Source organism: Diuraphis noxia, unplaced genomic scaffold, assembly GCF_037042655.1.
Source record: "Diuraphis noxia isolate RWA-SAM2 unplaced genomic scaffold, SU_Dnox_SAM2 contig0003, whole genome shotgun sequence".
NCBI lineage: Eukaryota > Metazoa > Arthropoda > Insecta > Hemiptera > Aphididae > Diuraphis > Diuraphis noxia.
Window position 1 is genome coordinate 68,836,302 of NW_028301713.1, and position 19,539 is coordinate 68,855,840.

Here is a 19,539-nt window from a genome sequence, read left to right on the forward strand (position 1 = left end):
CAGTGTTCTTAAACCATATGAAAACTTTACCAAGATATGGATCAATGAACAATATTCTACCAATTTGCTCATACAACTGTAATTGATCCAATAAACTTTATGTTTACACATTTTTTTTTGAATCTTCTATTGGTTATTTTGTATGTAATGTGACTGTGGAGATAAATTTTACAATTGAATTTAATAAATTATAATATATATCAACCTAATTTTTAAACTTAATACCATGAAAACAAAATGATTAAAAAACGTGTAACTTAAGATTGAAATATAATGTATGTAAGTGTTATGTAATATAATGAAATATCAAGAATTTATATTCCAAGTTGAGTGAAAAGTTTCTCTCTTGTATATCATAATAATATTATTTGCTATGTGTTTTCTCGGAAAAACTTTGTATACACTTTGCAGGCTATTTATAGGCTTTTCATCCACAAAATCATCTACAAACATGCCTTATTCCTTCTATAATTTGATATGCGGCGTCTCCCTCAGTCCATCGGCCCAGACTATATACCCTCATGACGGTTAGATTACTATAGACCGTAAGTTGTCCAACATCTGCATCATCATTCGTTCCGACCCTTGTTTTAACCATTTTCGTCATGTGACACATCGTACCCTTCTCGTTATCGAATTTAAGGCTCGACCTTCGAGGAGATCGTTTTGTGCCAAAATGTGTACATTAGAACGATTATTTTCAGACACATCAATCCTACATTATAATTTCCATTAAGAAGACTTAATATTCGTTAAATTATTTAAGTTTTTATATTAATTTATCAATACATTTAGTCGTACATAACAATATCATAGACTAAGTCAACGTTAAGTAATTGAGACAAAGTACGTTGTTATAAATTATTAACTGTTACCTCTTCGATATAAAAATGTATATACTATATTTTCCAAGAATATTAACATCAACTAGACTATAAAACATATTTTTTTTAATTGTTGATAATGCTAAATATAAAAGACGATAAATGGCTTTAAATAAATCTTGTACCTACCTAAGTTTTTAAATGTTGGTAGAATATATATATTTTTGACCCCATAAACTTGGTTTTACTCTTTTACGTGTAAGCAATATTTAAAGTGACGAAAATAGGAATATCAAAGCTCATTAAAAAAAAAAAAAAACAATGTTAATAAGAATTGAAAATAATAAAATACGAAATACAGCCATATATATTGTTAATCAACGAACTATTATAATACTATATAGTATAGTGAGTTATGATATTGCAATTTTTAGTATGCAATTTTAGTGCAAACATTCCACTCGACGAGTATATAATACACACTAATAAGCAAAGCAATATAAACGGGCGGTTGTAAAAAGTAGCACAAAAAATTCAAAGTCCAAACTGATAAAGCTTTGTGGAATATAAAAATATATAATGGAACTCCACGTAATATATTTACCAGATTTTTTTCAATATTCATAGGTAATACATTTTACGATCTCATGAAATAAAATATTTATGTCAATACGTTTTATACGATTTTTTTCTCTTTTTATTAGGTAAATAACCGATACTTCTCATCTTGCATAGGTGTGAACTGCGAATTGTAGTGAAACCTACGTTCCAACCTTGTTGATGTTCATAATTATTTATCATAGTTTAATTACAATTCTTGATATTATTACAGTCGTTTACAATCTAAAAACATCATAATTTAAACCGATTTATTATTTGTGATGTGTATTATATGATTAGGTATATTGTACCTGTAATATTAGATATTTTAATCTTAAACTCCGTAAATTTTATTGTTTTATATAATGGCATTAAAAGGGAAATATTAATGTGGAGTTAAATGAATATTTTCGGTTAGATTCATCGCTTAAATTAAATATAGCTGAAAGTGTTTACTACACTTAAGAATAATCTATTATTAAACGAAACCATGATTATATGATCAATTAAAATATTATTACTGTTGGGAGCGTACGTAAATTAGAGTATTATTATTATTATTATCGGCTTAACGAATGTTCGCGAACCGTCGTGCGGTGGCGTGCCGGGTCGCGAACATTCTAGAACCTGTTTCGTTTTTAATAAATATAGGCGACATAGACGACCCCTAGTCAGTCATCAGCCATCCTAGTACGCGAGCGATTTGTAAGTAATGTTTGAATAGAAATAAACTATTGTAGTAAGAATTCGTCGATCTTTTTGTTTGTGTGTCTGTACGATCGCCGTACACACACACCAGCTCAGGTGTGGGGTACGTTTTAATGAAATTCATTAATTTACGCACCTCCGTAGTCCGTACGATACCGCAGTCAACCGTAAGTTTTTAGTCTGTGTCAAACAGTAAGCGTCGTTTGACACATGACCAACGAAAGTCAGGGCGTAGTTACGAGATCACGTACGTTAGCAGCAAGTCGTTCAGTAAGCGGTCAACAAGTAGAAAGTATGAGTTCGTCAGGAAAGGGTGAAGAACCGATTTCGACACCGGCGACCGGAAGTACGTCGTCGAATGACACTGGTGCAAATGGAGCGGCTGCACCTCAGAATGTTGAACCTACGGTAGACACGAAGCAAATGTTGGAGACATTGATGGTTCAAAACCGTATGTTAATGGAGCTGTTGAATATGCAACAGACAAAGTCGACAAACGAAATAACGTTCGCACCGGATTTTCATAAGTCTATACCTGTATTTGACGGACTAAATCCTGGATTTCAAGCTCTTGATTGGCTGAATACCGTCAACAGTGTAGCTAATTTAAATCAATGGCCCGACAACTTTAAGTTGCAGTCGGTGCGCACGAATCTGGAAGGACCTGCCAAGCATTGGTTTTCGTCACGAAAAATCGTAAGTTGGATCGAGTTTGAAACGCAGTTTAAACGGACTTTTGTTGGAAAAGTTTCAATCGGAGACAGATGGAAAGAAATGGTACGTCGTGTCCAACGCAAAAGTGAAAATGTGCTCGAATATTTTCACGAAAAGGTTCATTTGTGTTCGTTACTTGAATTAAGTTTTCAAGAGACGAAAATGCAAGTGCTCGAAGGTCTGTATTCAAAAGAGTTAAGCGTGCATTTGTTAAGCCGCGACCACGCAGATGTCGACGAATTGTTAAATGATGTTGTTAGTTTCGAACGTTTGGACGCGTCACGCGCGTTACGCATAAGACAACTTACGTCAACGCCGAAAGAACAACAAATCCCTAGGACGCCCACGTTTACGCGTACTTCAGGATCTCGACAGACCACTGCTCCGAGCTCAAATGCTGGCGGACCTGTTAAAATTTGTTTTAATTGTGGCTCAAAGTCACACATTGCATCGTCGTGTACGAAACCACGTATTGAGAAAGGCGCTTGTTATCAGTGCGGGTCAACCACGCACCAACGTTCGAAGTGCCCGAGTCTGACGCGCACAACGTCGACGAAACGCGAAGATGCATTGAAAGGTGGTACAACAACAGAAGGAGATTCCGGAGTGATGAATGTGAATCAAGAACGACCGAAACCAGAACAGGATCACCCGAAGCCGTATGAAGTTGTTTGCGAGTGCAGTTTTCCCGTGGACCAAGACACGTCGTGTGGAATTACGTTCGCTGCGATCATTGATACCGGAAGCCCGATTAGTCTACTAAAACGTGAGTTGTTACCTTATAATTATGATGTTATTAAACCGTTGGAAAATGATTGTAATTTTTCTGGTATAAACGGTACAAAGTTAGAATTGTTAGGTATTTTTGAAACCGAAATTGTTATTAATGATAATAGATTTAAGTTACGTTTTTATATTGTACCTGAAAACACTATGGTAATGAATGCTATATTAGGTAGAGATTTTATTACTAAACCAGGTGTAAGTTTGTGTTTCCAAAATGGTGTTGTAAGATTGAATTTAATCAATGACGTTAATCAAGCAAAAGTGACAGACGGTTTATACCAAATTTTGTGTGTGGATTATGAGCACGAGTTTGAGAGTGTGAAAGAAAAATTGAATGTGAACCCGAAAATGGAATTTACGTATGTAAGTGAATTGGTAGAGTTATACAAAAGTGAGTATGTTTTAGGTAAACGATGTGTACAGGATAGTACTGACCCGAATTTAGAGATGAAATTAGTACTTAAACACGATCAACCTATTTCCTACAGAGCGCGACGCATATCATATAGTGATAGAGAAAAATTAAAAGCTATAATAAGTGATTTGTTGAAAGAGGGTGTGATTAGGCCAAGTAGAAGTCCATACAGCAGTCCAATTGTACTCGTACGAAAGAAAACAGGTGATATTAGGTTATGCGTAGACTATCGTGAGTTAAATAAAATCACCGTCAAAGACAATTTTCCTGCACCTCTTATTGACGACCAAATCGATAAATTGAAAAATAAAAAATATTTTTCGCACATAGATTTAAAAAATGGGTTCCATCATGTTAGGATGAATGAGAAGTCCGTCCCGTTTACCTCTTTCGTAACGCCGTTAGGGCAGTTCGAATATTTAAAAATGCCGTTTGGATTGGCAAATGCACCTAAAGTTTTTTCGAGATTTACACAACAGATTTTTGCCGATTTAATTGATAAAGAAGAGATAATACTGTATATGGACGACATATTAATCGCGACGGAAACTGTTCTAGATCATTTCATTATTTTAAAAAAAGTGTTTAACCTCGCAGCCAAGTTCGATTTGAAGTTTCGGTTAGATAAATGTTCATTTTTGTATGATAGTATAGAGTACTTAGGATATGTGATAAATGAATCAGGTGTACGTCCTAGTCCTAGAAATATAGATTCCGTTACAAATTATCCTGTCCCCAAGAATCAAAAACAGGTACGACAGTTTATCGGATTAGCCAGTTATTTCCGACGATTCATATCCAATTTTTCGTTAGTTGCTAAACCGTTACACAATTTACTGAAGAAAGACACTCAATTTGTTTTCGGTGAAGCTGAACAATGTTCGTTCGATACGTTAAAGAAAAAATTGTCCGAAACGCCCATACTTAGTATATATTCCCCGTCAGCTGAAACAGAATTACACTGTGACGCTAGTTCGTATGGTTATGGCTCAGTACTGTTACAAAGGCAGTCGACCGGGAAACTCCACCCAGTGTTTTACTTTAGTCAACGTACGACAGAGGCCGAATCTCGTTATCATAGCTTTGAATTAGAATGTTTAGCAGTAGTGTATTCAATTAAACGATTTCATGTTTACTTAGCTGGAATACATTTTAAAATTGTGACAGATTGTAATAGCTTAAGGTTAACATTGGACAAGCAGACTATTAATCCCAGAATATCCAGATGGGCTCTTTTATTGCAAAATTATGATTTTGAAATTATTCATCGACCTGGAACGGGAATGGGACACGTTGACGCGTTGAGTAGGTGCCATAATATTTTAATTTTGGAAGCCAATACTTTTGAACAAATATTGGCGATAAAACAAGGAATAGACGAAAATATTGTAAAAATTCGAAATAATTTACAGGTTAGAAGTGATAAAAAATTTGAATTGCGAGAAGGTCTAGTTTATCGCAAAGAGAAAGATAAGTTGTTGTTTTACGTACCACAAACTATGGAAAATAATGTAATTCGGAGTTGCCACGATGACATGGCACACGTAGGAGTAGAAAAAGTGATTGAAAATGTTAGGCGAATATATTGGTTTCCCGAAATGAAATTAAAAGTTCGTAATTATGTACGTAATTGTTTGAAGTGCATAGAATATTCACCGATAGCAGGCAAACGCGAGGGGTATTTACATAGCATTCCGAAAGGTGACCGCCCGTTCTTAACTATTCATGTTGATCACTTAGGACCGTTAGAAAAAACTAAAAATAATAATAAATTTATTTTGGTCGTTATTGATAGTTTTTCTAAGTTCGTACGATGTTATCCGAGTAAGACGACAAAAACTGAAGAAGTGGTATCACATTTAAAAGGATATTTTTGTTCCTATTCAAAACCAAAACGTCTTATTTCCGACAGAGGTACTGCCTTCACGTCAAATGACTTTAAAACATTTTTGGTGTCGGAATCCATTGAACATGTGTTGATAGCAACCGGGACACCTAGAGCAAATGGTCAGGTTGAGGTCGTCAACCGTTCAATAGTGCCAATGTTAGCAAAAATCGCAGAACCGAATGACGAGTGGGACAGAGTTATATATAAAGTTGAGTTTGCAATAAATAACACCGTACATAGATCGACCGGACAAACACCTAGTAGATTGTTGTTTGGTATTAATCAAGTAGGAGATGTGAATGATGAACTGAGACATGTGTTAGAGGAAATAAATGAAAATAAATTTGATTTGCTGGAGATCCGAGGAAAAGCGTCCGAACAAATTGTTAAGACACAAACGAAAAGCGAAGAATATTATAATGATAGTCATAAGGAGCCTATAAAATATAATGTTGGTGATTATGTCATGATAAAGAATGTTGATGTGACTCTTGGCGTGAATAAAAAACTCATACCTAAATTTAAAGGACCATATGTCGTGAGAAAAGTACTAGATCATGATAGATATGTTGTCGGAGATATTGAAGGTAACCAAGTTACTCAAAGGCCGTATGAAGGTATAATTGGTCCTGACCAAATGAAAAGTTGGGTAAAAATGGCAAACATACCATAGCGTATCAGTTTTTTTTTCTCTTTCTTTCCTTACGCAGTACTTATGTTGATTATGTAAACGTGTAATATAATATGTATTGTATTTATTTTTTTTTTTATATTTATTGTGTAAGATATGTAGGCATAATGATTTTATATATATATTTTGTGTCAGATATATTGGTGTAATGATTTTGTATTTTTATATGATTTTGTATTTTTACATTTATTTTGTATTTGTATGTTTATTTTGTATAAGATTTAACAGTTTACTGTATAGTTCCATGTTCGGGACGAACAAAAGTCAGGAAGGCCGAGCTGTTGGGAGCGTACGTAAATTAGAGTATTATTATTATTATTATCGGCTTAACGAATGTTCGCGAACCGTCGTGCGGTGGCGTGCCGGGTCGCGAACATTCTAGAACCTGTTTCGTTTTTAATAAATATAGGCGACATAGACGACCCCTAGTCAGTCATCAGCCATCCTAGTACGCGAGCGATTTGTAAGTAATGTTTGAATAGAAATAAACTATTGTAGTAAGAATTCGTCGATCTTTTTGTTTGTGTGTCTGTACGATCGCCGTACACACACACCATTACATATTATATTGTTTGAGATTTATGCGGTTCAAACAATGGAACTTCTTGTAAATTACTCGAACCCGCGATCCGTGATTACAACACTATATATAGGTAACTTTGGCTGGTATATGTGAGGTTTCCAGCACATTGAGTTAAAATCATATTTTAATTTTGTTGCAAATATAACATAAATACTTATCAGAATTCAGAATTTGATCTGGTTTGCATTAAATAAAAATTATTATTATACTTTTATTTATTGCTAAAAATCATAATTAAATACAATCTTTTTTACAAACGTCTAAATATCATTTGGCAGTACTGTTTTGGCACGGATAATTATCAAATTATCAAAAGTAATCGAAATGACATAATTGATTGATTAATGATAAATATACAATATCAACTTTTAATAGAGTATCTAAAACATTCTAACTTTTGGAGTGTGTACAGAATTCGATTTGACAATTATTTGGTTAAAGTAAATATTGTAATGATAAACAATTTTTAAAAATAAAACATTGTGTGAAAGTAAATCTTCAAGTATTAAATGCATACTGCTCCTAATCATCGCAAGAAGGAAGGTAAAAAGAACAAAAATGTTCTTTTATGATATGATTCTGTCCAAATAAATGCTTAGGTATATACAGAAAATATAATAAAATAAATATTTTATTAAAAAACTATATGTAAAGCGATAAATTTGTCATAAAATAAAAACTAGGATTTACAGTTGAAAAGTGAAAACAGACACTTTCTTGTAATAAATTCATACCCTCGAAGAATTGAGATTTCTGATCCTCTTTATATATATATATATTGTATACCCGTTATTTTTCGCCCTTTAAAAGTGCTTTTGATATTCGTTCATTTTTGTATCGTTAACCCTTCTGTGATTGTTTACTCAGCCATGTTCGTCCCTAATGTTCGTAAAAATATCTATTGAAATTCAAACGTCACGTTTATTGGTATTTTCTCGCCAGCAGAATTGTTTTCAACTATCAATAGAACAAAAATAAAGAGAAAAACTTCATCATTAAAATATTTATAATTGTTATTATACTATATATTTTGTTTTTATCGCGATCAGAGAGTGTAAATACGTAGTCTAATAAAAAGATGTTATTTTAATGCACTGCATAATATTTTGTCTTTCAATATTACAAATTGTTGTCATTTTTATTTAAATAATACAAGTGGTACCTATATATGCGTAAATATTGTTCATTTTGAGTAGTATAATTTATAGTACCTACTAACTTCCCATATTATAATAACACCCGCGGACATGATACTATAACATAAAATATACATTATTATTCTACAACCGATTATACAACGTTTCTACATTAATATTGAAATTTGATGAACATACTTTAACGTAATTTATTAAAATTAATGTTTAATGTTTGTACTTAATTCATATATATTATATATTATACATACACACATAAACATATAAATATAATACATTATATGATAACTTAAAACAGCGCTTTGGATTAGTATCTTCGATGGTAATATTTTGATATCATCATGAAACATTTCTCTCGAGGATTATGTATTCAATATCACATGTTTGTGTATTTAAGTGTATATAGAGAGGTAATGGAAATTCAATTCAATGAATTCATCCCTATCTATACATTTTTGTGCTGGTGTGTGTGCACATGTGTGTATGACATTGGAGTATACATAATTATTATTTTAGAGAACAAATTAAAAAAATTAAAATTATTTTTTTTGTTTAATACGCATGTCGTAATAATTATTTTACCTTAAAAAATACGATGTAAAATACAGTGACGTTTGTTTAATGCTCGACTGCTTGTCATATCCCCCACTATATTTTTTATTCATGTAAATTTAAAAAAAAAGAATTGAATTATTCGTACATCCAAGACCTAATGATTTACAGATTTTAGAGCTAGGGACGTGATCGCAACAAATTTTAAATTCACTCATATAAAACAAATAAAGCTAAAATCATGCAACCTAAATCAGCCATTGTACAGGGTGATACGTTTAAGTGGGTACACTAATTATCTCAAAAAGTATTACTAAGTAAGAACTCGTTTTCATTTTTTTTTCGAAACTTCTAGGTTTATGTTTTTCCAAAACCGTATAATATTTAAATTTTTTCCACCCTTATATATATTGGTGAAACCACTATCAACTTTTGATTATCAGATGGTAACATATGATAGAAATATCATGAATTAATAAAACCTTTTTTTTCTTGAATTAAAATTTTTATATTTCGTTGATTGGTATGTGAGATACAGCTCCTCAAAGTTTTAGTGGTTTTTACTATTTTTCCGATAATTTTAAAGACCAGGAGATAGTGATAAATTCCATATCAAAAAATGATTAGACGCCTACATACCATGTACCGTCTAGTTTTATCGTTAACATATAAAGACTACCTTTATTCTAAGTTAAACGTAGTGTTGATACATAACACCATTTAAATGGATCACCCTTTATATTATACCAAAGTAGGTGACCAGCAAGCTAAAATTCGATTGTAAGTGTCTTCTATCGGTCGACCGAAAACAACCTACACAAACATTAAAACACAAATAATAACTGCCAATAATCGTATAAAACAAATTTAATTATAAAATATGCAACCTAAGTGAATTCATGCATAGGCAACACTTAGGTACGTGCATTGAGACTCAAATATTTGTTTGGGTAAATAATTTGAATTGTTTTTTTTTTCGTTTCTTCTTTATGCGGATGGAGAGAGAGAGAAAAAATCCGCATTATTTAAAATGTTGTGATTCGCCCAACTGTTATGTTTTTATAGATTAACGATAATAAATTAATTAAATTCGGTGAATTGTATAAGTAGATATCTGGCCGCTTTTCCAGAATTACCCACGTTTTCAAGCTGTATTTCCGCCGAACATTGTATAGCTATTACCTAACCTAGCATTGTACACCAGCATACATCACGCGAAATAAAATTCGGAATAATATTGATAATGTAGCCTGTTTAAACATTTATATTGAGTATAAATATCATGCATAACAATATAATCGTATTTTATTTTTTCGTAGAAAACGGCAGCGAGGAATTCAATCAATTCGTATCGTTGTTGGGCAATCGGGTACGACTGAAAGGATGGGACAAATACCGTGGAGGATTGGACGTAAAAGGTAAGTGTGCGCAACACCCCACTGAGTGTGTTTTTCGCAAGTCTTATACATAATATAATATATTGTATACCTACGCCTAACTCAACCGCGGAGACAATAATAATTATAACGGCTTTCGTTTGCTATCACCGTTCCCTCTAAGCGTGTACTTACCTACATTACTATACGCCATGACAATATTATATTGTATATAATTATTATTTTACACACAGGTGACATGACGGGCGAATATTCGGCGTACACGATATACGAAGGCCACGAAATCATGTTTCACGTGTCCACAATGTTGCCGTATTCCAAGGACAACCGACAGCAGGTAAACATAATAATATATAATGTTATGGTAGGTACCTATATATCACGAAAAACGTGAACGAGTGTGAAAGAAAAGCACATAAAAATATATATATATATGTTTATAAAAAACAAACACTGTACACACAACTGCTACCACCCCGTATGTTATAATAATATAATATTATTATAATGGTTGTCGTCTTGTCAATTTGAACAGGTGGAACGCAAACGTCACATTGGAAACGACATCGTCAACATAGTGTACGTGGACGGGGGTGCGACGCAAATGTCTCAGTTCAACCCCGCGTTCATCAAGTCACAGTTTACACGTATCCTTTAAAAACTTAAATCATTTTAAAGCGGACGATACGCGTCCTTGGCGATATAGATAATATTTTTTATTTTATTTTGTTAAAAGTACGGGCTAGGCCCCAATAAACACAGAATCATTGTATGAGTACGCATATTTAAAATATAAGTGAAACACATTACATCAAACGAATTTAGCGAATTTAGTCTAGAAGAGGAACGACGGATCTTTATTGACGATTCTCATTAACCTTGTGAGAGGTTCATTTCTCAAGTAATTGATTTAGCAGTGGGGAATAAAAAAACAAAAATATTATTGCTAGAGTTTGCTATTATTGTTACCTTTATATATTTATAAGTACAAAGGGAAAAGGAAAGTCAATAGAGTCAGAGAGGAGTTCTATAAAATATATATATATATTATTTTGGCGATGACGTTAATCTAAGGTGGAGAAATTAGCAAACGTAGTAAAAGAGAGCCATAATATAGTATGCGGTCTACCGAGGAATTTAGGACTTTATAGTATGTGGTTTATCGCAAATAAATAAATTAAAAATTATATCATATTATGGTATAAAACGTTCTAAAAAAATTAATAACTTAAAAATATAAAAATAAAAGTAAAATATAGTACTTATTGGTTATAAATTAAAATGTTTGTCTATGATGTCTAAATTGTTGTCAAGAAAATGATATATTATATTGTTTTATGTTCATTTGGAACACAAAAAGCATTATCCTTTCTTTAATTATACCCAATTATCATACATATAATAAGCCGAAAGAATATAAGAATATAACTTACTACCTTAAGTTTTGTGTTGTTTCACATCCCTTTCTTTTACACTGTAACATTTTCCTTTCTTTACCATTCACCTTACGTAGGTACGAATAAATTCATATCACTTGCACTTCAGACATTTGGCATTTTCATTATTTGCCAAAACATTTTTGTTAATTAAAAATTTTTTGATAGATTCTTCACTACTTATAATTAAATACAAACATTTTGCCAACATATTGAGCGACTGAGTATGAATTGTAGTGTCGCGTAATAAGTGACGTACTGAGCGTCTGAGTCCATATTTTTACAAAATGTCGAAACATTGCTATTAAAATCATAAAGTACAAAGCCATAAGGTAAGTGATCACCAGAGAAAACGATTAAACCGTATCTATTAATAATAATCTTAAGCCTCTGTAAAAACCCATTGGCCGCAGGTAAACCGCGCCCTACAGCGGCCGGTAGAACGCATTTACCAGTAGACCGCATACTACAATATATTCATGACTCATGAGGTACCTACGCAATTCATGTTAAAAATATATTATAATGTACTTATGTTATTATTATAGATTCACATCAACAAATAGAATTTCAAAGACATATTATTATGATATGTGTAATGTACTATGTAATATTATATAATAATTTATAATATTAATTAAATAATATATGATATATATATATTTCATACTAATTTTTTACACATTTATAACTCGTATGTAAAAATACACGCAATATATTATACTGCAGAGATTGATACACATTTTCCTATGTACTTTTCGCATCAGATGTTTTTGCGCTGGTTGCATACGATTCGTCGGACAACAGCTATAAGCTAGTAGTTTACTCCGAAGAATCTGTACCGCTCTTTGGTCCATCGTTACCGTGTCCTCCAGTCTTCAAGGTGCCTCAAGAATTCAGAGAGTTTCTTATCGTCAAAAGTAAGTGATGATTGTGTTTTCAGAGTTTTTTTTATTTTGTTTTATAAAAAAAATAATTTTCGTAGTAAAAAAAAATATATTATATTTATGCTATAAAGGGCATAAACACCTATCCTTAAAGTAAATTTTACTGTGCCAAGGAAAATCAAAAACTGTAGTGAAAAAATAAATAATCAACTTATGACTTCTGTACTATAGGAAGTAAATAATTTTTTCATATAAGTAATCATTGAAGATATATATACTGTACATATATTTTTCGCTATATGGGACAAGTTTATCAGATACCCATAATATATTAACTATAACAGTGAATTAGAATCAATAATTTTTTTTAGAATCAAACATTTTTTTAAATTATCATTGCATACTTTTGTATTCTATATACATACACGTTGTATAAATGTATGTCTGTGATTATAATGTAATATTTAAATAGGTGATTGTATTGCTTAGAGAATACTTTAGGAATTATTCAAAATCATTACCATAAAGTCATATAAACGATAAAAATGTCGTGATAATCTAACATGCTGCTGGTATGCATAAAAATGTCAGTACCAATTGTCCATAATATGTATCGAATCCCCAAACGTTACTTAAAACACAAATATTCTGATAAATAAAAAATGCACAATGAAATACTGCACAAAGATTTTTATTCGCACATTATATTATTTTATAAGTAACTACATTTAACAGCCATAAAATTGTATTATTATCTTCAGATTGCAAGACACAAACTACAACTTAAAACATAAATTAATACTAAAATAATATAAAAGGCATTTATAATAGATTCCCAACTATTAAGCTTAAGTTGGTATTATTAATATATATACCTATATATATATCAATAACTTTTCAAAATAATTTTCTTGTTTTTTATCGAATATCTATAATTAAATTTTAGTTATGCTGACAAAATTAACATAGCTGCAAATATTGGGTTAAATGTATTCCCACAACACCGAAACTAAAAAAAAAAAAAAAAAAAAAAAAAAAAAAAAATATTGTACATTGTATAAAGTAAGATTCAGAAGAACTTTTATTGATAGTAGAAAAACTGCTTGTTTAACAGGAATTCGAAACGTTATAAAAAGCCATCACTCTAACAATTATTATAAATATTCAATTGCAATCAAATTCATTTTTATTATTATAGTTTTCGTTTCCTAGGGTTGTTTTCAATGTGAATATGTTTATTCCCCCATTGATAAAATCAGCACACTTGGGCGATTTAAAATATATTATAAACTTATATAGAATAAACTTTAACATTGATGCAGACACGTAAAACAAATTACGTTGCATGGTTTCTTGTGCATGTTTGATTTTAATGTATAGTAATCAATATTTCTAGTAAAAAAATATAAGTTTCAATCTATATATATATATATAATAATTTAATCTTTTAAAAATTAATTCAATAGGAAATTAGAATTACGTTTAGAATACAATAATCCTTTTCATCGCAATTTCAGCTGTTGGGATAACAGTAATTTTTATTTTATTTAAATTTTTTCTGTTCCAGTGATAAACGGTGAAAAAGCAACGTTCAATACACCCACATTTGCAAAAAAACGAGAACGAACTCTCGACATGCTCATCAAAGATCTATATTCGGACTACATGTCGGATTCCAGTAAAGTGGTAAGTTTTTAATGAACCTAATATATGAAGTATAATGTACTAGTGTGAAAGTTTATACTTATACTTAAATACTTAAATATTGATTATGATATTTTTGGAGCTGAAGAATGAACAATAAACAGTTATTCCCGATCAATTACAGATATAATCATCGGTAAACTACTCTGTATAACGAACTGATGTTAACGTATACTTTGAACATTTTAAACTCTTGAAACGATTTATCTACACTGTGATTGCGTAAAATGTGACAAAAGTTTAAACATTTATCTGTGTCGTGTATGCTATTTTCAATGTATAAATTATACTACAGGGTTTAACAGGTCTATTTGAATAATGGTGATGGTATGCATTACATGATCATGTTAAATAATGATAAAATATATGTATTTATTATTGATTACCTAACCTTTTAATGATAACAAAACACTGATTAGCAAAAAATAAATTTGAATTTTAACAAACTTTGAAAATCGTTTAAAAATCAATTACATAGTCAAATTAAAAGTTTTAAACGTCAAAACTATTTTTCAATAAGTACTTATTTATAAAATAGCTATCTTGGATTATAAGAAAAAAAATTAATGCAACATATAAATTATTTAAATTTAGTATTAAAAAAATAAAATAAAATATAACATATAAAAATTATAACACAGAGCTCTAGAAACCATGACAAAAAAAATTTAAAAATTTCGAATAGAAAAAAAGTTATAGCATTAATCTAATAGACTTATTACAGTGTTACACCTTACACCCTATATATTACCATAAAAAATAAAAACCAAGCAGTTTTAACCATTGATGTTTATATAAACTATAAAAAAAGTTGTTATGTCATAGGTATCTTCATATTTGTTTTGTAGCCTTAACAGTTTTAAGAAACACGAAAAAGAGTAAAACTTTAATTTATTTCTCCATAAATGTTAATGGTTTATAGCAAGCAAAAATATTTTCAAGTGAATTTTTTAGATACTTTCAGTAAAAATTTCATGATGTTCAAGATGTAACAGAAAAAAACTCGGATAAAACTGACTTTTGGGAAAACTATTGTTCAAATTAATATATTTTATTTATTTATTTTATTTAATTTTATTTTTTTTTTTTTGTACATCAAGTCACTCATCGCTACATGTATACACATTTTTAAGTTTATTTTTTAGTATTGAAAATAAAAAAAAACTTAATTTAATAAAAATTCATTTGGATAAATTTAAAATAGCCTATTTGTGAATCTGATGGTAAAAAGATTTATTTAAGTCAAGAAGTTTATTTTTTAGAATTAATTTTTTGAAATTCAAAATAGAATAATAGATGTCTGAACCAAAAAACATATCTTACGCTAAAAAAAAATTAAAGTATCAAAAAATACATTTTAACTATTATGATATTGATTTATAATATTTTCCAAATAGATAAATACGATCCAGCATAACATAATAAATATATTAAACGCTTTTAAGAAAAATTGGACATATAACTTTTGGCCTCTTAGCCATTAATATTGATATATACATATTATAATATATGAATTTTTAGAAAAATATTTTACTGGTTTTTTTTTGCAAAACTTTTCTAAAAAAAAATCTTATAGAGAAATAAATTACATTCAAATAAAATGTCTTGTAAGTTACGAAAGTATAAATAAATAAAATAATTATTGAATGTACATGGAAGCTTGTAATAATATTTTTATACTACAATAATATAAACTAAAGAAGCTTTTTACTGCACCGTAACTTTAGGCGTCCAGGGCAATATGATTAAAAATATATCCAATTTTGTAGTGAGGTGATTACACCCTGATGCTTGTTCACTTAAAGTGGACCACTCGTCGGCGTTTGCTGGTCGTGCGATGTAATATTATTTTACGCGAGCGTTTTCGACATTTCGGTCGATCAAATTAGATATTTTCATTATAACCACTACGGTGAAACAAACAACTCCGAACATTGTATATAAATATAGCAAAATTCGTGGAAAATTTCAACAGTTCACCATAGCGAATAAATCACTAACGAACATCTTGCTCTGGTGTTTAATATATATTATATTATACAATAAATATACATATATATATAACATATTCATAATAATATGTATAACGTATCAACGTTATAATACAATTATTCGTTTACTGCAGTAGTGGTACCAGGTTTATGTACATTTTCAATATACATCATATATACATATATATCATGATATTTAAATTATTTTTTTTATAATTGTACATAATATACCCTCAGCAGCATAGGCCATTGAGCTTAAAGCGAAATAATTAATTACATATTTATGTAATTACATACTAAATCTAATAGTGTTAATTATATTTTTGTTTGAAGTTTGTTGGCTGTAATGGACTGGATGGTATTTGCTATGGATTTAGGGTGATTGCTTAATATTTCTGCTAGTGATTCGGGAAGGTTGTGGCTTGTTCGTATAATAATTATATTGTGATATGATCGACATTCGGTGAGGATGTCGTTGATGGTGACTTGGACACAGCCTGATGGGCACATTAGAAGTTCTTCCTTGTCCATTAGGAAGCTGTGAGAAATTTGAGTGTGGCCGATTCTGAGTCTAGTTATTATGACCTCAAATTGTCTATGAGGGATTTCGAAATATTTGTGTTATATTTAGTTTTATTGAAACCAATAATAACAGGTTCAATCATCAATGAACACTTTTATAGTATCTACAGCCTCTCGCAAAGTACGCGACTCGAAGCACATACATAATTGGGTACCTCCTAATCTATATTTTACTATAGGAAAATACAGATAACACAATTGTTACCCACTCAATACATTATTTTTCCGTACCTACACGAGTGAGTGTTTAAGGCGGTATTCATTTAATCAATATAAATATTTTAAGCAAACATCTATATTATAACGAACCAGTAAATATTAAATCAGTTCTCAAATCGAAATTCGTGATTCAGCAAACTTTCGTTATTTGGTATAACCATTGGTTACAGAATATATTATTCTATAATCAATGGTATAACCTACAAATTTTATCGTAAATATTTTAACGCCGCCAGCTCAAATGAAAATACATTATAAGTTCATTAGTTAACATTCAGAAAAGTTGTGATACTACGACATGTATAAATAGCCGCAAATAATTCATATACTAGTAGGTGACTATAACGTACAATTATTGACTATGTATAAATATAGGTTAGATAGGTACACCACATACAGAGCAAAATATATTTCTTTCTCGATAGTTGTGATCTACACGCAACTACAGGTTAAAACCAAACCAAACATTTAAACTGCATTTCGTTTGTAGATGTTTAATTTATGTATGATGATATCATACATAAATAAAATAAATAAATGGCACGTACCTACAACCAAATTTTCGTGCATAATATAATGAATACAAACTACATATTTGTAGAATATTGCTGGACACTTATCTAAATAATATCAAAATTGTATTTTAGTTAATGAATATAAAAATACATATATTTAAGTGTACAGCATATTAAAATAAATAAATAAAATGAAATATTTGTTCATTTGTTATTTAAAAAAAAATATTAAAGCATAGAGGATATAATATAATATTAGTGAATGGTTAATACATATTTACATAAGTCACAAGTAATACATACTAAAAAATATTTCGGTAGTTTTTCATAAAACATACTCAAATCCAAAAAATATATCGAAAGCAAATAAAAGAAATTGTTCAAGATTCGGATAGTCAAAATTTCGAATTCTGGTGCTAAGCTATGGCGGGAATTTGCCCGTATAATAATAGTCAATAAAATATCATATATATTATATAGTATTATCGCTTCATATTTTAATAATATTACACAACAATATTGTATCGTAGGTCGTAGGTAATAGATATAATGTCCAGATTAACTTAAAATATTCCTAATTGGGTGTGATATTGAGATGGTAATATTATTTTAAGACCGTTATCGTCGACAGTATACTGTAATAGGCGTGATATCGTCGGATTCGTTTTTCCTGCTGATCATATAATTTTCATGGCACGTGGGTAGAGCTCTCCTCGCCCCGTCAGCCATTAATATACACCGATAGAGGACTGAAATATGTGTAATATTATATAGGTATAGTAACGATAACCGAACGACCAACAACACAGCGCGGACGAGGACAACGCGATACGCATACGGTGCATAATTATAGATACAATATTATTATTATGTATTATAAATTATAGTATTATATTTTACCTAAGTAGGTTTATTACACGCTATACCGAAAGAACAGTGTGGTTATTATGATGATGATATTGTTCGATTCGGGTTGGGGGTGTATGGTATGTGTTAAATTGCACGTTACAGAGATGGATTTGCAAAATGTCCACCACGGGCAACATTTTTTTTCCTCCATCAGCCAAATTATCTTATGGTCCTTGATTAACTTCGATATATTTATTTTTGAGGGAGGGGACAGGTGGTTCTATTTAGGTAACAGAAATATTTAAAAATTATGGATTAAAAAATATTGGCAAGTAGGGTACCACCCTGCAGTATTGTAGGTTTCGAGTGAGTCAGTGTAAAAGATTTATTTAATTTAAATTCAACGATCTATTATCATTGTATACGAAAAACGATTCGGAGCGTAAATATCTTTTTAGAATTTCAACTTAAATCAAAAAGTGTTAAGTATATTATTAAGAGAACGTAATACCCTGATACCCACATGTGTTGTCTCTGTCTTACAAGTGCATAACATAGAAAATTTTACGCTCAGCAAACCACGTTTAGCTCCGTGCAGAGTTTAAGGTTTAAAGTGAATTGACCTCTTATAAAAATTAAGGGTAACATTATTATTGAAAGTTTCTCATAGGCTTTTTATTATTTTTTTTTTTTAATTTTAAAGCAAATTATGCGTGTTTTAAAATTGTAAATTATTTGCATATCTTAAAATACTCATAACTCGCTTTAAAATTAAAGTATAATAAAAAGCCTATGAGAAGCCCTCGATAATAATGTTACCTTTAATTTTTATAAGAGGTCAATTATTCACTCTAAATTTTAAACTCTGCAGGGAACTAAACGTCATGTGCTGCGCGTAAAATTTGCTATGTTACGCACTTGTAAAACGGACACTAAACATGCGAATATAACGTCCTCTTATTAATTCATGATATCAATTTTAATATTATAGTAATTTATTTCACTGTAAATATTACTGTAGGTTTTTGTTTCAGTATAGACTAA

At 30.4% G+C, this 19,539-nt stretch overlaps 1 protein-coding gene across 3 annotated transcripts in view; it reads left to right on the forward strand.

Moving 5' to 3' along the window:
- The window catches only part of LOC107166611 (GTPase-activating Rap/Ran-GAP domain-like protein 3), a 370,828-nt gene that overhangs the window by 316,172 nt on the left and 35,117 nt on the right, over positions 1-19,539 (forward strand). For all 3 annotated transcript variants that reach the window (XM_089222594.1, XM_089222595.1, XM_089222593.1), the window contains 5 exons: positions 10,235-10,333; positions 10,546-10,649; positions 10,848-10,959; positions 12,516-12,668; positions 14,203-14,321. In XM_089222594.1, coding sequence (XP_089078720.1) covers positions 10,235-10,333; positions 10,546-10,649; positions 10,848-10,959; positions 12,516-12,668; positions 14,203-14,321 — 587 coding nt within the window. The remainder of the gene's footprint in view (positions 1-10,234; positions 10,334-10,545; positions 10,650-10,847; positions 10,960-12,515; positions 12,669-14,202; positions 14,322-19,539) is intronic.